The 23,069-nt window shown below is 35.7% G+C and overlaps 1 protein-coding gene across 1 annotated transcript in view; it reads right to left on the bottom strand.

Moving 5' to 3' along the window:
• Window positions 1-23,069, bottom strand: part of ARHGAP28 (Rho GTPase activating protein 28) — a 206,423-nt gene that overhangs the window by 93,232 nt on the left and 90,122 nt on the right. The window contains exon 2 of the mRNA XM_080821521.1: window positions 1,046-1,248. Coding sequence (XP_080677647.1) covers window positions 1,046-1,248 — 203 coding nt within the window. The remainder of the gene's footprint in view (window positions 1-1,045; window positions 1,249-23,069) is intronic.

The raw sequence follows: 23,069 nt of genomic DNA, 5'->3' as shown, positions 1-23,069 counted from the left end.
TACCTAAATTATTATTTCTCAGACCTAAGAGAAGGATAGACTTATAGAAGAAGGAATGAAGAGTGAAAACTTTTTTATTTTTTTATTTTTAAAGGTTTTTATTTATTTGACAGAGAAAGAGAGATTACAAATAGAGAGGCAGGCAGAGAGAGAGGGGAAGCAGGCTCCCCGCCAAGCAGACAGCCTGATGTGGAACTCGATCCCAGGACCCTGAGATCATGACCTGAGCTGAAGGCAGAGGCTTAACCCACTGAGCCACCCAGATGCACCAAGACCGAAAACATTTTTAAAGTTTCAATTCTATCTTGGTAGTTGTCTAGCCTAGCCAGGTTAATCCTGGCTAATGAAAACATTGTCAGGTAGATACTTACTACCAAACTACCTTCAGTCTTTCTTGGATGTCTTATGTATTTACTTGTTGATAGGCAGCAACTGGAGATGACCTACTTTAATTCAAGGAAAGTAATTTAGCTCTTTTTAAAAAGAGTACACAAATTAGTTTTTTTTTTCCAGTTCTCAATTTTCTGTTTCACTGAAAATTAGTATATTTGACAGGGTTTTTATTTTGAGAAATACAAAGTAATCTGTTCCCTAAATATATTAATGCTCGTAAATGCCTCAAAATCAATTTTTTTTCCTCCAAAATTGTACTGGAATTTTTTTTTTCCTTCTATCTCTCTTTCTTTTTTTTTTTTTTTTGGAATTAATAGTCAAGTATACAAAGGTAAAAGCCATCAAAATTAGAATATCCAGTCTGCTAAATGATGATGAATCAACTCAGTGATAGGCACAGCATCCCTAAGTAGATATGTGAGGAATCAATTTGGATTTTGACAGCCCTCCTTAGATCATGTCACCGTGTATAGAAGCCACCATGAGCCAGTCCAGTAGATATAAATCAGTGAGAGCTGGGAGCTGATATGACAAATCCTACAGATTTCATTTGTTAAACTATTACTGGAATGATGTCTACCTGCAAACAGAATAAGGGAGAGCATACAAAGAAAGACAGTAAACACATGGGACAAAAGGTCGAGCACCTTACCATCCACAGGCTTGACTTCAGCTGGTATCTGCTCTTCCTGTCCTCCCATGCTATTCTCTTTAATGCTTTCTATTTCCCGCAAAAATTCCTCCATGGAGGTGCTGTCTATGGAGGCTTGTGAGTTGGAGTGGCTAAATGCAGGAGAATGTAGGGACTCGTTGGAGAGCATTCTGTTAATTCTTCGGCAGCGAGGAATAGATTTTCTGCAGAAAGAATAATATCTGTTGTTAATAAAAATCAGTCTTTGATGTTATAAATCACAAAATAAAATTTAGGTTTAAAATCAGTGGAGAAATGAAGCTAAGTGTGACAGAGAGGGGTTTGAGAGAATAATCTGCATTCAGTGGTGGCCCTTCTATTTTATTCTCTATAATTCATAATGATTTTGTGGCTATGCAGGAATCCCCATGAATTATTAAAAATTATTTTTAATTAATTAAAATTAATTAATTAATTAAAATGATTTTAAAAATTATTTTTATAATTTTCACACACTCATAAAGTATGAAGTTACTTGTATTAGCCAAAACATATAGTTCAAGCCAATATCTCTGATGAACACAGCTACAAAAATCCTCAATTAGCAAACCGAATTCAACAATACATTAAAAGAATCATTCAATATCATGATTCCAGGGATGCAAGAATGGCTCAATATCTGCAAATCAATCAACATGACATATAACAATCACAAAAGAAAGGATATTAACCATATGATCATCTCAAAAGATGCAGAAAAAAACATATAACAAAATTCAGTATCCATTCATGATAAAACCTCTTAATAAGGTGGTAGAGGAAACATATCTCAACATAATAAAGGCCATATGTGACAAAGTCACAGCTAACACAATACTCAATGGTGAAAGACTGAAAACTTTTCCTCTAAGATTAGGAACAAAGATGTCTACTCTCACGTTTTTATCCAATACAGTTCTAGAAGTTCTAGTGACAACAATCAGATAAGAAAAAGATGTGAGGCTTCCAAATATGTAAGGAAGAAGTGAAACCATCAGTATTTGCAGATGACATGATACTATATAGAAAACCCTAAAAATGCCACCAAAAACTATTAGAATCAATCCATGAATTCAATAAAACTGCAAGATACAAAATTAATACACTGAAATCTGTGGAGTTTCCTTTTTTAAAAGATTTTATTTATTTATTTCAGAGAGAGAGAGAATGTGCACACAAGTGGGGAGAGACATGTCAAGGGAGAGGGAGAAGCAGACTTTGTGCTGAACTGGGAGTCTGATGTTGGCCTCGATTCCAGAACCCTGAGATCATGACCTGAACTGAAGACAGATGCTTAACTGAGCCACTAAGGTGCCCTGTAGTGTTTCTATATACTAATAATGAATTAGCAAAAAGAGAAATTAAGAAAACAATCCTATTTACAACATCATCAAAAAGAATAAAAGACCTAGAAATAAATTTAACAAAGGAAGTGACAGACCTGTACTTTGAAAACTATAAGACACTGGTGAGAGAAGTTGAAGATGACACAAGTAAATTGAAATATATACCATGCTCATGGACTGGAAGAATTCATACTGTTAAAATGTCCATACTCCCCAAGCAATCTACAAACTCAATGCAATCCCTATCAAAATAATAATAGTATTTTTCACAAAACTAAAACAAACAATCCTAAAATTTTTATGGAACTACAAAAGAATCTGAAGAGACAAAGCAATCTTGAGAAAGATAATTTGTAGGTATCACAAGCACAGATTTTAAACTATATTACAAAGCTACAGTAATTAAAACAGTATAATACTGCCACAAGGCACATAGATCAATGGAACAGACTAGAGAACCCAGAAAGAAGTCCACACTTATACAGTCAATTAATCTATAACAAAGGAATTAAGAATATACAATGGGGAAAAGGCAGTCTCTTCATTAAATGGTGTTGAGAAAACTGGACAGGTACATGCAAAAGAATAAAAGTGAACCACTCTGGGACACTTGGGTGGCTCAGTTGAGGAAGGAAGGAAACAACACAACAAATAGGCAACTTATTGAATGGGAAAAGATATTTACAAATGGTACATCTGGTAAGGAGTGTATGGTACATACTGGAAGGGTGATTTATGCAAGCATGACCCAAATGTCCCTGTTAATCACTATCTTGAGATCCTGTCCTCCTTCTATATTCCCATCATACAGAATGGGTAGAATATATTGTTCAGTGTTCAAGGTTAGGGGCTTCAAGGGTGTCAACCCAGAGCAACATCCTTATAACAAAGAATGTCTGAATGGTAGGATTTGATCTCCTTCGAATGCTGGCTGTGCAAGGAAGGGTAGGGCTACAGATAGTAGCAGGCTAATAGCTATACTATAAAAGCTTACAGCACGTAGATTCCAGAAGTGGATGCTTTGTCCAGTTGGCTGTTTCTAGACATCCTCTATGTAAGTTCCCTCAATAAATCTATGTCTTGATCCCTGTCTCTGAGTACTTTCTTCAATCTCGCCAGACCATCATACACCTTTCGCTTAGAGTCTGCTGGGATGTGGTTACACAAGGGGTTAATATCCAAAATATATAAAAAATTCATAAAACTCAACACCCAAAAAAAAGTCTAAATAAAAATGGGAAGAGGACCTAAACAGATACTTTTCCAAAGAAGATATACAAAGTAGTCAAAGACGCATAAACGGATGCTCAACATGACTAATCGTTAGGGAAATGTAAATCAAAACTACAGTAAGATATCACCTCACACCAGTCAGAATGGTTAGTATAAAAAAGACAAGTAATAACAAGGGTTGGCAAGAATGTGGAGAAAGGGAACCCCTGTGTACTGTTGGTGAGAACGTACATTAGTGCAGCCACTACAGAAAAAGAGTATGAAGGTTCTTCAAAAATTTACAAATAAGAATACCATTCAATATAGTAATTCCACTTCTGTGTATTTACCTGAAGAAAATTAAAACACTAATTTGAAAAGATATGTGCACCCCTATCCTATATTTATTGCAGCGTTATTTATAACAGCCAAGATATGGAAGAAACCTGTGTCCACTGATAGATGAATGGATAAAGAATGTGATAAACACACACACACACACACACAAATATGGAGTATTACTCAGAGTTAAAAAGAATAAACTCTTGACTTTTCAACAGCATGAATGGACCTAGAGTGTATTATGCTCAATGAAATAAGTCAGAGAAAGACAAATGCCATATGATTTCACTTATATGTGGAATCTAAAAAACAAAACAAATGAACAACTACCAAAAAATCAGACTCATAAATACAGAGAACAAACTGGTGGTTTCCAGAGGGGAGGGTAGTAGAGCCATGGGTGAAATAGGTGAAGGGGATTAAGAGGTACAAAATTCCAGTTGTAAGTCTTGGGGATGAAAAGTGCAGCATGGGGAATATAGTCAATAAATTGTAATAATGTTGTATGGAGACATACAGTGACTATACTTGTCATCGTGAGCATTTTTTTAAAATATTATAAATATATAAATGTCAAATCACAATGATGGATACCTGAAACTCAGGTTTCAGTGGAGATGAGGGAATGAGAAGTTTTTGTTTAATGAGTATAGAGTTTCAGTTTTACAAGAGAAAAAGAGTTCTGGAAAGAGGTATTATGGTTACAACAATGTGAGTGTCTTGGTACCACTGAGCCATATGTTTAAAAATGGTTAAGATAGTAAATTTTATCTTATATGTATTTTACCAGAATTTTCAAGATTTTATTTATCAGAATTTTTAAAAATTGACAAAAAATTGGGAGCCTAGGTGGCTCAGTCAGTTGAGTAGCTGACTCTTGATCTCAGGATCATAAGTTTGAGCCCTACACTGGGCTCGACACCAGGCATGGAGCCTACTTTAAATAAACAAACAAACGAACAAATATTTTTAAAAAGTTGGCTGCTGAAATAATGAGATAGTGAGAGGAAATAATTAGTGACATTAAATAGAATTACCCTACATTAGGGTGAGGAAGAGGGTAATGACCTGGCACACAAAGACCCATAGTTAGTTCATGGAGAACTGTATCACCATGAAGCGTGGGGTCCAACCACTGAGGAGGGCAGAGCAGGCTCCTGTTATCTATGAGGGTCGCAATAGGACCACTATCAATCTTGAAGACACACAGCTGAGAAGAGCATGGAACAGCTTCATGGGGCACTTTCTCATGGAGTTGCTTCAATCACTAAATAAATTCGCATGTGTATGCCTTTAGAACATAAAATTATCCAACAAATGTTAGTTTAAAAAACAAGAGACACAATGGGGGACATACATGCCAAAATACTGGAATTCTGAGAAATTTTTAAGATTTGCATAAAAATAAAATTATTTTGGGGGTGCCTGGGTGGCTCAGTGGGTTAAAGCCTCTGCCTTCGGCTCCAGTCAGGATCCCAGGGTCCTGGGATTAAGCCCGCATCGGGCTCTCTGCTCAGCAGGGAGCCTGCTTCCCTTCCCTTCTCTCTGCCTGCCTCTCCGCCTACTTGTGATCTCTCTCTGTCAAATAAATAAATAAAATCTTTAAAACAAAAATTATTTTTATGTGAGGTGGTGATGTGTTAAGGGATCTTATTGTTATGGTAATCATTTTGCAATATATACATATATCAAATCAGCATGCATGCATCTTCAATTTAACCCAATGTTATATGTCAAATATCTCAATAAAACTGGAAAAAATTCAAAATACATTCGATTTCCAGGACATATGATTGACAAATATCATAATTCCTAGGAACAATGTTTGATTAACAAGAACACTTCAGTCTCCAACCATGAATAACTGAGCTGCATTATGCGGTATGATCATCTGTTCTTGCTCTTACATTATTTTTTTCTTTTTAATCTTCCAATTTGGAGTGGGTGTGCAACTTCTTTCAAAGAACTCCAAGTATGCCTTCTTATCCTTGGTTTCAGGCAAAGTTGAACCAAAAGGCTGAGACTACCTCTTAACTAATGTGCAGTCTGAGCTGTTACACCCCAAACAAGAACTCCCAGAGGGAAAGAGGCAACCAAAGCAATGGCATATCAGTATCCATCGTGGCACTATGACTCATTTAGGGAAGTTTCATTTTTATATACAGAGCAGCAGTGGACTGCTATGGAATTCGGCCACGCCCTACAGCATATGCAAAGAACACTCATTTGAATGAGCAAACAAAGAGAGAGGGGAGTAAGAAAAATCCGTATGTTCATATTTTCTATACCTCCAGGAATCCTACATTTATAAATTGCTTTTAGCAGAAATTTCTGGAATTTTATCACTGATCCTAACACTACCATATTGATAAGTAATGCCAGGTTTGAACATCAATTGACCATGAGTTAGCTAATTAATTTATAAAACTCAAAGCATTTCAGGAAAGTATGAACTATCTACTTTTATTTTCTTATGCTGTGCCATGTGATAAAAATAATTTCAGGCAGCTGTGTTTAAAACTTGGGTGGTAAGAGTTTTCCACTGCATTCTTTACAGTTTGAGAAGACAGATTCTAATGGTTTTAGAACACATGAAATTGACAAAGGTATCATGATGCTTACCGCTTCCTTTATTATTTTTAGGCTCTTAAGACTTCTCCCTTTTGCAATAAGACCAATACTGAAAGCCACTAACAACTCTGTAGAACTCTAGCACAGAAACACCTACTTGTAAGCTGTAATCAGTTGCCACTGCTCACACAGCCTTCATATATCATATTTAGAAAAAAATACATAGATGTCCAAAACTTTCTCTAGTTTTAGATGTTTTTTAGGTTATTTCTTTCAAAAATGAATATTCTTGACTTGGAAGAATTTACAGTATTAATGGCATACATGGACCAAACTTTTAAAAATTACAATGCAGTATTCTAAGCATGAAAGTTTAAATAATATACAATTCATAAAGTGGAAATTGAAGATCTTCTCTTCCATCTGTATCACATCAATACGTTTCTATAAACTGCTTTGTTTTCCCCCACTCAAAAACATGTCACAGATATCTTTTCCATGCCAATACAGAAATACCACCTCAAAAACTGTATGGAATAGCATAATTTATCTAAGAAATTAAACAAACATGCAGATATATACGCAAGCACTGAAAAAGTTTGAAGAAATGGGAAATTTGAGAAATAATAAGTGAATTTTAGAACAGGAAGAGCACATTTAGGGCTAATAATGATAATTTTAGTTACAGCACATAGTTCCTTACTCATGCAAAGTTTACATTGGTGGAATCTCAGAGAAGGTATCATAATAACAATCTGCTGTGGCAAGGAAAACAGAAGCAAAATAAAAATCATGAGCATCTAAGTGACACACGGGTTCATTTTGAGATAATCCACCCAAAGAATTCTATAAATGCAGTGATCAACTATTTTTTTTTGGCAAAGAAGTCAGACAGTATTTTGGGGAAAAGCACATTTGGAAGAGTTCTCACTTCTTTAGTTAGGGATCCAAATATTTCCCCCTTCATCCCAGGGCAGAGTAAGGGTCATGACCTTCCACTCTTAAGATATTACATAACTGTGATCCTCAGGCTCATCCAACACTTTGATGAGATTTAATCTGTAGTTTCATACCTCACCATATTAGGATAAATAGAGCTTAATTTTCTTAAACTGTTTGTATTTTTTAATTCTAAAACAATACCAGGAAAACATTACATGAAAAACAGAATGCAACTGTATTACACAGTAACTTTTGTTGGGAAAACACCATTAGGTTTCAAATTAGATTTTAAGTGCATGGTAATTTCCATAAATCCAAAGCGGCATTAAAAAAAGATTTTATTATTCCATTTACCCCTTCATTATCTTTCTAGAAATAACTTATATTATGTAGTAATGATTACTGGAGATCTAAAACTTCTTACAGTCTACCCTGAATTAGTATTTTACAACTTGAGAACAACATAAATACCTTAAAGTAGCGTAATTCTCTTTACCTGCCAACTGACTTAAAAAGTCAATAATCTTTTTAAAAATTAAATAAGTAGTCTTTTATATTTATCCTTTATGGTGTTCTTTTATTTCTTCCCACATGTCCCTGTACCCAAAACAGATCATTTGCAATCAGCTCTGAGAACTTCATTTGGCATTTCCTCTTTTTTTTTCCTTAGCATTTGTTGTACTGTGTATCTGCTTCCAACAAACTCCTTTAGATTTCTTTCTGAATACATCTTTAATTCCTTTTCAATTTGGTGAATTTGTTTACTGGGCAAAGAATTCTAGGCTAGCAGTTTTTATTGTTTTTTAAGACCTTTTATAGATGTCATCACATTGTCTTCTGAACTCTTTAATCTGACCAGAAGTTCATTGTAATTTTTATTGAGATACTTCTAAATGTCTTTTTTTCTAGATGCTTTTCATAAATGTTCTCTTTCTCTTATGTTTTTATGTTTAATTTATGTTTAATTATGAAATGCCTACACCGTGGTTTTGTTTTTATTCTGCTTGAGATTTACTGAGTCTCCTAAAATCTGTGGGTCAATGTCTTTCACCAATTTTGAACAATTACCCATTTTTCTTCTTCTTCTTCTTTTTTTTTTTTTTTGGTCCCACTCTCTCTCTTGTCTTCTTTTGAACTCCACTAACATGTATGTCAGCCATTTGATATTGTCCCAAATGTCCCTCATGGTCTGGTTTGCTTTTCCCCTCACTCTTTCTCTGTTTTTCAGTTGAATTTCTACTACCCTGTCTTCAAGTTCACTTTTCTTTTCTTCTATGCATCTAGTCTACTGTTAAGTTCATCCAAGGAATGCTTCAAATCTGGTATTATGTTCTTTTCATAAGATATATGTCAAATTAGTTCTTTTTAGAGATTCTATTTTTCTGTTGACATTACTCATCTTTTATCCATTTTATGCAACTTTTCCTTTGATTCCTTTAACAATTATCATTATTTAAAGGTTCTTGTCTCTTAATGTCAAAGTCTGTGCCATCAGTATGCCTTCTATAGTGATCAAATACCAGTCAATTGTTTATGAGACACATTTTCCCTTTCTTTTACTAATCCCATAATTTTTTGTTGTGTGCAGACATTGTTTTTAAAAGAACTCTAGAAAACTGGAGTTAATAGCAATTTCCCTTTTCTTCTGTCTAGTAACTAGAGTAAGACACAGATCACTTTGCTCCAATTAGGAGTTGACCTGGGTCTGGGTTATATTGCAACTTTAATCAGTTTTAGGTTACCTCTGGTTCTAAATGTTTTAAATGTCCTGTGTGTTTATAGCCCTCCCACCCCACCACCAAGGAGGGCTTTAGGTTAAACACGATGGGATTAAGAACTCTCTCTGATATAGAGTCTAACCCCCAGCCTCTTGTATTTTAGGGCTCTCAGAAAAAAATCTCAAGGGAGATGATTATGAGGTGTGGAGGACCTACATTTGGGGTTTCAACAGATTCCAATCTGCTCTGCCAGTACAGACAGCCATTAACAGCTGTACTGCTATCTCCTTGCCCCAGCAGAGGCCCTCCACCCAAGCAGTGTGATCATCAGGTGTAAAGACTCAGGGGGCAAAATATGCACATGGAGGGAAATGACAACTGGGCTCTTGTCACCTAAGAGGAGCTGTGCCCTCCCTGAGATTTATCTCCTTTAGGTGGTGTGTCCATAGCTCTCCACCAGTTTTTAAAACATATCATGTTTACATTTATCTTTTGTTCTCTAGGTGTTCCAGTGGGAAAGAGAGTCAGCCACCATTATAGTAGTCTATGCCCTAACTGGAAGTAGAACTCCCACAGAACACTGTGAACATATCAGATTTCTTTTAACATCGTATTTGCTAATGAACTGCTAGCTCTGTCTAACCCAAGTCCAATTTTTCTAAGTATATTCCATAGAATATTTTTAAAAGACATAAATTTCACTAAGAAATATTCTATGGGCCCTTACTATCTCTTGTAAAGAATTTCATATACATCAATTTACTACCATACACATTACATCATTTGATCCTTACATTAGCTCCATAAAGCAGACAAAACAAGAATTCATGTCTCATTATATAATGAGGAAAACAGTTACTGACAGCAAAGTGGAGACACATAACTTCCCACTGCAATTACAATAAAATGCAAATGCTCTTCTAGGATTTCATGGCCCAGCATGTTCTGTCCTCAAACTGCTTCTGCAGTCACTCCTTATATCACTCTCTCCAGTGTTAGTGCTAGGCATGCTAATCTTTTCTCAGTTTCTCTAAAAAGCCAAGCTGTTTCTTCCCTCAGGAAATTTTCCTTTACTGGTTTTTCTGTCTGGAACATTCTCCTACTATTTCCATGCCAAGCTGCTTCTCATCATTCAGCTCCCAAGGTAAATGTCACTTCCTCAGGGGATCTTTTCCTAGCCATCCTAAATTAGCATTCTTCCAGTTATCTGTCATCTCAGCTTTCTGCATTTCCTTCTTCCCATCCATCAACAACTTACACTTCATCTACTCACTTACTTCATTTTGGAGGATTGATTTTCCCCAGTAGAATATAGAGGAACCATGTCTGTCTCATTTACACAGTATCTGGCCAGTAACAGGAACTCAGAAATATTTGCCAGAATATAAATTCAAACCTTTCAATCCTGTCCAAATGTTTTCCCTACAATAATCTTTTTTAATTTCAAAATCCCCCTTAGGTATTACTGTATCTGTGTATGGCTATACATGTCTTTATACCATAGAAGAAATATAATGTGGTTATTTTAAGAAAAACTGTGAAGCCAGCTGGCCCTGGTTTCAATGTGGGCTCTGGCACTTTCTGGATCTACAACCTTCAGAGCAAGCTACTGAACCTCTGTTCCTCCATTGCCTAATCTGTAAAAAGGGAATATCAGTCATATACATGTCCTGGGGCTATTAAAAGGATTGAGTTAATACATGTGAAATGCATAGCACATAGTAAGCCCATGTGTTAATAACTGACTACTATAATTTAATTTTTTTAGCACACTTGTAACTAAACTTACAGTAAGGCTATAGTGGGTGCTAAAATATCAGGGCACTAAAATATCACAAGAAATATAAAGAGATAAATAAAACTGCATTTGTCATAATTTTTCTCTGACCCAACCCCATGCCCAAGTCTTATTTCCGTAGGCCACAAAGGGCCATCTTACACAGTTCTGGCCAAAGTGACATCATGGTTTCAGAGAGATCTTTTGTTTTACTGAAATAAGTGCTCTCACTTTTTCTTCCTCATTCTCCCTTCTTGAAATGTAGACAAGATGACTGATGTCTCAGTAGGCATCTTGCAATGATGAGAGAAGAGTCAAGAAAATTGCAGAGACAGGCCTTGCCATTACTGCGTCTCAGAAATAATTTCAGATGCTGCTTATCTCTGAACTTCTAGAAATGTGAGGATAAGCTCCTAATTTTAAAAACAAATTTACCCTTTTTTGTTGTTATTGTTACTTGCAGCCCAAAGGACTCTCACAGGATGTAACTGGAAAGAATATTTCATTAATTCATTTGGAATAGGGCAAGATTAGATGCCACATCAGGCTCCCTGCTCCATGGTGAGGCTGCTTCTCCCTTTCCCACTCCTCCAGTACACTTGTGTTCCCTCTCTCACTGTGTCTCGCTCTGTCAAATAAATAAATAAAATCTTAAAAACAAAAACAAAAACAAAAACGAATACATGGGCTTACTAAAAGAAGATGCGTCTAATGTAATGATCTTCAATTTAAGGAGCTACCAAATTATGTGCCTAATCCCATGTCTTGGTATGGCCTTGGTCAGTACACTATAGAGTTAAACTTCATTCCCACTGAAGATATCCCTGCCTAAACATACGGGAATATATTCACGTTGTTCTCAAATCAAAAATATTCCAAGAGTATTAGAAAGAATATGCCAAAATCAAAAATTTCTCCTTCCTCTTTCTGAAAAAAGGATTGAATTTTCATTGTTACTCTCTTTGAATGATGCTAATGGCAGCACAGCATAGTCATCTAGAGAAATCATCTTAGATCCTGACCTCAAGTAAGCCTTTGCATCAAAGCTCTTGCAAGTGAAATTGTTCAGTCTGTGGGACAGACCCCAGGCATAGTCCCCATAATGCAGTTGTTTGCCCTCTTAGCAACCTCAGGAGGCCATTTAGATAAAGTAAGAAGACAAATGCCTTGTTTTTATGCTCTGGTTTCTCAGCAATCTTTGGATTCTAACATGCTTATAAACAAGCTCAACTTGGATGTCTTGCAAAAAGCACTTGAAAGGCGATGATGATAAATGGAAGCTATAGTTTCAGAGTAATAGAAGCAAGAACACAGAGCAGGTTTCTCAGGCTCAGTGACTCTGTCTTTCAGTATCATCTGGCATCCTTCATTCTCCTACCATCCTGGTTTTCTGTTCCTCTCTTGGCCTGCCTCACCCCTCTTTGGGGAACAAGGAGAAAGCTAATGAAACTATTCCATCAAAAGGTAAACAGGTCTGCCTGAACCTCTCTGTTGGCAGAAAAAAATACAGAAAAATGTGTTTGTAGATTAGGTGGAGGCTTAAAACAGCAAACAAATCTCAGTTACTCCTCAGGGAATATTTGAAATGGTTTTGAAAGCTGGAAATTTTTCAGCTAACTGAGGTTCCTATCAGCAATTACATTCTTATGCATGTATATATCACCTCTGAGTACAAGCACGGGTCTAGAAAGGGGATAAATTGCAACCTGAAAAGAACAACTTCCAACCATTAAACACTGAACCCCAGGAATTTACAAAGGAGGAGATTCAAATGGTACAACAAGCTCTTCTGCAAGAAAGAATGACAGAATCTCTTTTTGAGGGTAGAGGGAGGACAGCATGTTTTTCTGTATCTGTAGCTATAAAATAAAGTGAGTTCCATATGCTTGACTTTGAAAGTAATTTATGCCATGTTCTGTCTACTGCTTTACCAAGAAAAGGCCACTAAACCACATAATTAGAATACATCACTTATTTGGATATATGTAAACATTCATGACAAAATGAAAATATAATAGTTCTTAAATTTCCCCTACGTTGGTTGAGGGAAGGGGGAAATAGAGAGTGATTGCTAATAGATATGGAGTTTCTTTCTGGCAAGGTGAATATGCTCCGGAATTAGTAGTGATGGTATCACAATTTTGGGGGCTATACTAGAATCACTGAACTGTATACTTTATATTTTTGAACTGTATATTTTATTTAAAAAATTTTTTATTCTGTTATGCTGATCAGCATACTGAATTATATATTTTAAAAGAATAAATTTTGTTACATTAGTTGTTCATCAATAATAAAACTATATGAGAAAATAATTATAATTACTTTCTAAAATTTTGATAATTAAAAATGCTTTGACACTGACAACACCAAATACTGGTGAGGATAGGGAGAAAGAAGAATCTTCATTCATTGCTGGTGAGAATGCCAAAAAGCATAGTTGCTTTGGAAGATAGTTTGGCAATTTCTTATAAAACTACACATACTCTTAACCATACAGTATAACAATCACGCTCCTCAATATTTACCCAAACTAGGTGGAAACTTATGTTTACACAAAAACCTGCACATGGATATTTATGGCAGCTTTATCCATAACTGCTAAAATTCGGAAGGAACAAAGATGTCCCTTAGCAGGTGAATGGATAAACATGGTACAGCCAGAGAATGGAGTATTATTAAATGCTAAAAAGAAATGAGCTACCAAATCACGAAAAGACACAGAGGAACCTTCAATGTATATTCCTAAGTGAAAAAAAACAATCTGAAAAATCTACATAGCATATGATTCCAACAATAGGACACTCTAGAAAAGGCAAAATTATGAGATAGTAAAAAGACCAGTGGTTGCCAAGGTTTGAGGGGTCGTCGGGAGGGATGAAACACATGGAGCATAGAGGGTATTTAGGGCAATGAAAATATTCTATATGATACTTTAATGATGGATACAGGTCATTACACATTTGTCCAAGCCCACAGAGTGCAAAATTCCAACAATGAACTCTATTGTAAAACTATGGACTTTCAGTTGATTACAATGGGTCAGTGTAAAGTCATCAATATAACAAATGTACCACTCTGGTAAAGGATGTTAATAATAGGGGAGGCTGTGCATGTGCGCTACAGGTGGTATATGGGAAGTTTCTGGATCTTCCCCTCAATTTTGCTTTGAACCTAAAACTGCTCTTAAAAAAAAAAAAAAACCAGCATTTTGGAATTTCAAATAAGTTTTTGGAATCAAAAAAAAAAAAAAATCAAATTTTCAAAAAGGGCCATGGAGAGAAAGACACTCCTATGAAAGGCTATTGGCTGTTTTAAGCAAAGTATAATGGTCATAGATGGGAAACAGTCTTACCCATTTGACTAATAATCCTCTAAATAGGTGACGGGCTAAAATGCCTATTTTTAAGGCAAAGGGAATCACCAAGTGTGAACATTTTAAACAAATACACAGTTTATGACTTTGATGTAGATTGATTTTGGTGAAACTCAATCCCGTAAGTGACTAATCACATTATCCTCAAAGATAGGTTAAAATTATTAGTGGAAAACTAGTTTGGTGACACCTAATCATTGCTTAGAGGCTCATATTTTTTATTCAATTAGGAGCTATCGGTGGGGGGGGGGGATCTATAAAACAGAATGCAAGCAAAAAACAGCTTTCCCTTGCTCTTTAATAGAATTCTACACTTTATCTCTTCAGTGATGTATGTCATTAGAAGAGTCTTGGTGATTTATGTATTTTGTGCTTCTAAAACTACTCTTCTCCAAGAAATTTAGATAAATTTCTTGAAGATTGTCTTCTTAGTTCAAAATTAAGTCACACATTCTATTGATTAGTAATCAATTATTACCAAATTTCAGTGTATATTTTTGTTCTGTGGTTCTGAAGGGCCTGCTGTGGCGAGTACTAATATGCATGACTTTCAAAGCAACTGACCAGATGAGTTCCCAATCTGGTGTCATCTGAAAGTGTGCCTCTCTGGTGCTATGACAGTTGCTAGAATGCAACCATGTAACCTCTTTCCCTCCACATCCCTGGTGTCTATTTATTGTTGTTATTACCTAGTCATTAAATGGTCAGCCACAAAATGTGAAAATGCTATTCTAGGGCATCCTTGTACTATTTTATAATTCTTTTGTCTATTGTCCTTCTCCAGCTCCAAAAATTCAACAACAGACAGAATCACAAACAAGATAAAAGGTATAATCAGGCAGTAGCTCTGCTTGGAGTCCCACACAGTCATTCTCATGTGCATGGTCATTCTCATGTGCATGGGTTTTAAACAGCTAGCTGTGTGGTCCATCCTATTAAGGTTTTCATTTGGCCTTTTTCCTCACGGGGCAATAGTATCAGTTCAACTTCAAACTACTCAGTAAAAATCCAAGGTGAATATAAACCCAATTTATTAAATTCTGGCAGGAATGAATTGGCCATTTGGATGAATAATTATTCCCGATTCTCATTTTTCACAATACATTTTCCACACTCAGACTTATTACATGATGGTTTTAGTTCTGTAGGGTCCCTTGAGCAATAACAACTTTATGTTCCATTTGTTTTCATTGGCTAACCTGAAGATGGTGGCTCCTAACTTCCATACAAACAGCTTTAAATTGGAAACCCATACCTAGTGTTTCCAATGAAACAGAGGATCCTAGAATTGGGGAGCTGAGAGGAAATTTGAGCAATGCCCAAATAAATCACATTTTACAGATGAGAAAAATGAAGCTGAGAAAAATTGAGTAACTCATCCAAGAGCACACACAGCATACAATGCTAATTATTGAGAATTATAACTATAAATTTAATCTTCTTATATCTAATTCTATACTTGTTTTCCTGGTCACCAGTCGCCTAATTCATTTATATTTTATATTCTTTACTCACTCACAAAAAAAAAACAAACAAACACCCAACCCAAAAGCTTCATACTTTTACATTAGACTATTCTCTTTTTACCCTTAATGGATTTCTTAAAATACACATGATAATCAAATGGATCTTATTTTTATCAGATGTTGAAAAGTCTATCACTAGTCAAAATTTTCATTAAACAACAAAGAGAGCTATCTGTAAAAGTGCCCCATAAGAAAAAAATTTTTTATTACAAAATTCTCTAAAAACCTGAAATTCTGCCAGTTAATAAAACTGGCAATTGTAACAGACCATATACACTGGCTATAAAATATATATACCCATATATTTAAAAACAACTGTGATTACATTTCATCTACAATTAATATATTAGCACTGTTAAAAATAAATCACATTTTTAATTTATCCATGGGCTGGTATATCATGATGTATTAGCATTTCTTGAAATAGTGTCAATAATTCACATCTTTTATTTAAAACCATTCAAAGAAGTAGAAGCTGAATTCCATTTGCTCAATTTTCCTTGTGGCATGTAGAGACATTTCCCAAGTATAACAGCCAGGTTAAAATAAAATAATAAATTCTAAATTCACATTTTTATTATTGTTGCTATTGTTAATCATCATCATCGACATCTGGTTAAAGGTAATTTCATTTGGTTCTCTACCTCACCCTCTCCAATTTAGTCATAACATTGTTCATCATAAGATAAATTCCTTTAGCAAACCATTAAGAGCCTGCAGTCAGCACACTTTGCATACTCTAAAAATGCCATAAACAACTGTCAGAATTAAGGTCCTCAAAGTCCCATTCACAGAACGACAAGGAAAGGCACTGACCAGTAACTTGAATGCCCATGTTAAAATGTGAACTTTGGAAAAACAAGAGCTGTAAGTTCTACAAAAGAGAATCAAATAACTAATTTCATAATGGTTGACACCTCATGTGGTGGGGGCTCTTGTCACCACTGCCTCTGAAACTACAACATTCAAGATGAATAGCTTTAGTACTTCAGTACCTAATCCCTGACAGCAGACAGACAACTATAAATCCCTGATCAATAGTTTATACCATGGGAAATAGAGTGATTTCTTTTCTGTCATCTTAGAGGAAGCTTTTTCTTTCTAAGAATAACCCCACCAGGAAGTTCTCCCTCTTCTAAGGCTTCTATCCACTCCTTTCCAGTAACATTATCTTCTTTCTCTACCAATGGCTGGGATTAATTATGATAATCAGTAATTCCCTGAATAAACTCTTGTGCACAAAACTGGTGAGCTTGTGTAAAGAAGAGATACAAATGACACAAAGGACTTAGGTCTTGCATTTTATTGTGTTTGCTTTTGTTTATTTAAAAAAGAAGCTGACTCTTCTTGGTTTTTCATAAATGGGCAAGAGTTTTCATTTTTGCTTTCATTTTCCATGCAAAAACTCCTTCTTTAAAGCAAAAAGTAGCAGATTCTGCTTAACAGAATATCTGTACTTCAGTAGATTATAAAATAAAATTCTACCAGGGTTTCTGTTAGCCTATATAGAACCATTATATGAATTCAGTAAAGTCTATCCTCTCTGAAAAAATATGGTTTGCCTAATGGGTCAAAGCTGAATCTCGGCCCCACCTGACTCTTTGGCATTCTTATTCAATAAATAACTTGTACAACTGTATTCTCTGAACTTGAATTTTACTAAATGACTCAGTTTCCCACTTATGTCCCTTACAGAATTATTCTAGGAAAATGCCACTCTCCAGACAAAATGCTAAAATCACATCTTTAACAACAACAGCAGCAAAAGAACAGCTTTCTTAAGTTTTTTTAATAAATGTGGATCTATATTAATTTATTAAGGAAAAAATTAATAATTATGGGAAAGATTGTGAATATTAGTAATGTTAATGAGTAAGGCTTTGAGAAATATGATCTTTCACAAAAGATTTTATTGGTGTTATTATCTGCAACAGAAAAAAAAAGCACTATGTTTTTCTCAAAAGAAGGCATAAAAAATGCATTATAATAGAAAAAAAATAGAACTGTAGTATTAAACCTCCAGGACAATGGTAAGTGAAAGCTTCCCAAGCCTCTCCTACACCTCTGCACTTCCAAACATAATAAGCAGGGATACATATGCTCTGTTGTACTTCAAAGTATATCTGGATGTACTTAACAGACATGTATTAAAGGACTGCTGCAGAGCAAACTCTTAGAAAATGTTTACTGAATGAACAGTATAGACTTTGCAAAGGAATGGAGGCTAGAACCATTTCCACTTCTGAGGAATAGCCACATGATAATCAACAAATTCAAAAAGCATATAATCAGCTGGTTCAAAGATGATACCTGCCCCTTTCTCTTCTTCCCTCAAACATTTCCTTCTCTCTAATCTACCAAAATAGTTATTAAAAGCATTAAAAATCTTTCATTTTAAGATGTTTTACTCACTCATTCAATGAACATTTATTAATTTAACAAACTAATACGTTTTGAAGAAACTTGGAAAAACGTGACTCTAGTAGTTGTAGCAGCAAGAAGATTCAGGATCCAGGACTATTCTTCAAGTGGCCAAATACCATGGAAATTTTACAGTGTGATTAGACTAGTACTTTCTATTATATTTGATTGAGTTGATGATTCTTCTTTCTTGAAACGTTAGTCCAGTGGCTGATAATTTTACGTTGTGAAAAATTTCTCAGAGAACTTTATAAAATGCATGTAACTGGGCTCTACTCAAAAATTTTCAATTCAGGTTTGGGGAAAGACCTGAGTATACGTATTTTCACAAACACCACCCCCATGCCTATCCTCAGTAATTCTGGTGTCACTCATTTGTAAGTCACCTATTTGTGAGAAACACAAATCTGTCTTCTAGCAAGGCCATTCTATCCTGATTCTCATTAAACGTTTCCAACCAGTACTTCTTTGCCTATTTTCTGAATCCTCTTTAACCACCAATCCTTAAATATTAGTATCTCTCTCAAAGTTTTTCATATTCTATGTATCTATATAGATCCCTCCCCTTCAAAAAAACTTTTCTAATGTCAGAGTTTAGCGTTAACCTATATATTAATATCTTCCCAGTCCTTAACTCCATTCCTGACTACTCTCTCAGACTCACCCAAGGGCCTGCTGGTCATCTCTACCTAGATATTGCAATGAGATTTCAGGACAATGGTATCCTCAACCACACATCCTACAGATTAAAGGCTAAATGGCTCTCACTCGCCACACTTTCCCAAAGCTTGGAGTCTTTCCTCCCCTCCTGACTTAAGATCCAACTTAGGTGGCCTCTCCCTAAGCAAAGAACTTCTCAAACCCATTCTGCATTCCTCTTAACCTGGGCTAATGGAATTCTGAGCATACTTTTATCAATGCACTTATTGGTAATTCTATGAAAGACATAAAAGTAATTTGTATGTGAATGCTTTAGAATTCACATGAAGATAAAGACCATTAAACTAGAATATTTTTTCTATTCAGCTTCAACCTTCTTACCAATCAGCCAAAATTTTGGCTTGGCAGCAGAAAAAAGAATACAAGGCTTTTGCAAAGTATCCAAGAATTTAATCTGAGAGTGATTTAGAGGTGAAAGTAAAATAGGAAACGTGTAAAAGGAACAAAAATGTATTGCTGACTACAATGACTATAATATGATAATGATAATGATGATGATGATGAATAACTTAACAAATGTTTATTGAGTACCTACTAGTACTAGGTATGAGGCTCAAGGTGCCAAATACCATAAGGGTGCCTGGGTGGCTCAGTCAGTTAAGCATCTGCCTTTGGCTCAGGTTATGATCCCAGGGTCCTGGGATTAACCCCCAGGCTGGGCTCTATGCTCAGCAGGGAATCTGCTTCTCCCTCTCTCTTTGCCCTTCCCTCTGCTCATGCTTTCTCTTGCTCTCTCTCTCTCTCTCAAATAAATAAAATCTTTAAAGAAAAAAAAAAGGTACCAGGGGCACCTGGGTGGCTCAGATGGTTAAGCACCTGCTTTCAACTCAGGTCATGATATCCAGGCCCTGGGAACAAGCCCCATGACGGGCTCCCAGCTCAGCAGGGAGTCTGCTTCTCCCTCTCCCTCTGCCTCTCCCCCTGCTTGTGCTCTCTTTCTCTCTCCATTTCTGTCTCTGTATCTCTCTCAAATGAATAAATAAAATCTTTAGGAAAAAAAAGTACCAAATATTGTAAATAGAACAATAAACCACAAAACCTAACACTCATTGAGATTTCTAGTAAGGACAAATAAAACCCAAACAAATACTATATATATTCATGTATGCAGATGTGCAATTAAAAATTCATAAAGTGAGGGACACCTGGTTGACTCAGTTGGTTAAGTGTCTGCCTTTGCCTCTGATCATGATCCCAGGGTCCTGGGATCAAGTCCCACATCGGGCTCCTTACTCAGTGGGGAGCCTGTTTCTCCCTCTGCCTGCTGTTTCCCTTACTTGTGCTTTCTCTCTCTTTCTATGACAGATAAATAAATAAAATCTTTAAAAAAAAATCATAAAGTGAGCTTCCATTTCCAACCATGAGAGACCAAGAGGGTTCAGAATTACCCTCCTACTGTAAACAACTAGGAAAGTGGGCAAAGAAAGGAAGCGATTGTTTTTAAACTTTAAAAACAGGCTATGCAGGACTGTGATGCCAGGAGAAAGTAAACAAATGCAATGAGCCTCCCAGTGGATATGCCTATCTACTTGGAGGCAATTTCACAGAGAAGGAGATCCTGAAGATAACCCAGCAGCAGTCTCACAGAGGTAAAAGAGCAGATATCAAAACTCAGAAAGGCTAAATCAGCTAGAATTTGCTTGTCAGAGTACCAGAATGGCTGGATCTATGAAGTGAAACTGCTCCAGGAACTGGCACAGGGGTCCCCTTGACTCTTTGGTTAAACACCTATCAGGGTTACAGAAGTTGAACGTTCACAACAGTAGGTACAAATTAACTCCTGGGAAAAGAACCAGCAAGTTTTAATACAAAAAAATTTCCAGACTTCAAACAAGGCTAGCAATGTCTGCAGGTACAGTGGTGTATATATTAGAAATATATCAGGTGGACTTTTGCTTTCACCCATGACAAAGTATAACACTTCACATTAGCCAGAGTAAAGAGAAATGGTAGAATACACAGGACATACAGTAGAAACCTTAGAAGTCTCATGTCTTACTAGTAGGATTAAAACTACCCTAGTGAGAGGTAGACTAGACACTAGAATGCACTGGCTTTCCCTCAAATCCACAAACAATGGTTTGCCAAAATAAATCTGTGCAATCTTTAAAGAAATACAATAAAATCTAATAAGCCACACCTAAAATTTGCAAGTTCAATTAGCCAAACAAAATTAATAGAGATATGAAAAAGGAAGAAAAAAATGACTCATAACCAAAATAAAATTGGCCATAATAAAGACACAGGGACAATGAAACTGGCAGGAAAAAAGGTCAAAAGAGCTATAATGAAAATATTCAAAATACTTAAGGACTTAAGACATGAACATAATGCAGAAAGAAACAGAAGATACAAGCAATGAAATTTCTATACATAAAAATACAACATGTGAAATAAAACATTCACTGAGTGGAATTAACAGTAGATTTGATAAATCAGTGAACTTGAAGAGACATCAATAGAAATAGCATAAAAAAATCAGTGAACTTGAAGAGACATCAATAGAAATAGCATAAACAGAGGTACACAGCTAAAAAGGAGTGAGAAATAATAAACATAGCCTCTGTGACCAACAGGAAGATGTCAGGTGGTCTAATAAGTGTATTGCTTCCAACCAAATGAAGTAGCAGGAACCAGATTTACCTCTTGCCTGAAATGAACAACACACACACACACACACACACACACACACACACTTAAAAGATTCTCAAGATTATTAAGCGATGGGAGACTAAAAACAGTGATCACAAACATAGAAAACAAACAAAAAGAGTCCTATAATAGCCCCAGGTTATAGCTTAGAGAGAGCTATCAGGCAATGGTTCCATAACAGGAAACCCAGCTGAGGCTGCTGGTCTCTCGGAGTTTAAGAAATGGAGCTGAAGTTAAGGAATCTATGGAGCTCACAGAGTAGGGTACTGGAGAGTACTGGGTACTCTCCAGAGGATTCCACTCACATCTTCAGTTTTCATAAACAGAAACTACCCCAGGCTAGAAGTCACCAGAGAATAGGATCCCCAGTAATCAGAGGGTCAGGAATAGTTTGTGTTCTCAGCAGACAGAGTGAAAAAGCTCATGGTTTACAGGACCTTGGATAGAGTACTCAGAAGCATTTTACCTCTACCATAGGGAGAACTCTTCCACAGAGTAAATGCTACTCTCGTCATACCCAACAAATTTTAAAAGCAAGACACAATAGGATCAAACAGTTTTCAAGTGGCAGGAAAAAAAAATCAAAAATATTTACAAAAATATAAAAATATCTGGCCCCAACAAGATAAAATTCACAACATTAATTACAATTAAAAAAATTATCAAGCTAGCAAAGAAGCAGGAGGCTATGGCCAAGAGGAGAAAACTCAATCAATACAAACAGACGTAGAAATGACACAGATGATAGAATTAGTAGACAAGCACACTAAATCAGTTACTACAACTTTATCCTGCATGTTCAAGAAGCTAGGGGAAAACTGATATGTTGAGTGAACACAGGGAAGATTTTGAAAAGACCCAAACAGAATGTCCAAATTTGATGAAAACTTTCTAAAGTCCCTGATTCTAAAAGCTCAATAAACTCAAAGCATAAGAAACACACAGAAAACTATGGTGGCACACCATAATCAAATTGTTTAAATCAGTGATAAAGAAAAAAATTCTTAAAATCAGAGTAAAATACAAAAACAGCATGTAAAGAGGAACAAATAAAAGAATATCAGTGTAAAAGTGTAAAAGAATAACAATGTAATCTAAAAAAAGCAGAGCAACATCTCTTAAATACTTGAAGGAAAAACTATCAACCTACAATTGTATACTCAGTGAAGATATCTTTCAAAAATTAAAGAGAAATCAAGTTTTCTCAGGCATAATAAAAATCATAAGATTCACGAGCAGCAGAACTTTCTTTCAAGAAATGTTAAAGGAAATCCTTCAAATGGAAGGAAAATATCTAGCAAAATATTGATCTGTACAAGGAAAAGAAGAGCATAAGAAATGGTAATTACACAGGTAAATATAAAAGACTTTACCTTATTAAGTCTCCTTAAAGGCTAGTTGAT

The sequence above is a fragment of the Martes martes genome (genome assembly GCF_963455335.1).
Source record: "Martes martes genome assembly, chromosome: 13".
NCBI lineage: Eukaryota > Metazoa > Chordata > Mammalia > Carnivora > Mustelidae > Martes > Martes martes.
Note: the sequence above shows the minus strand (reverse complement) of the source record. Positions and strands in the feature narration are given on the sequence as shown.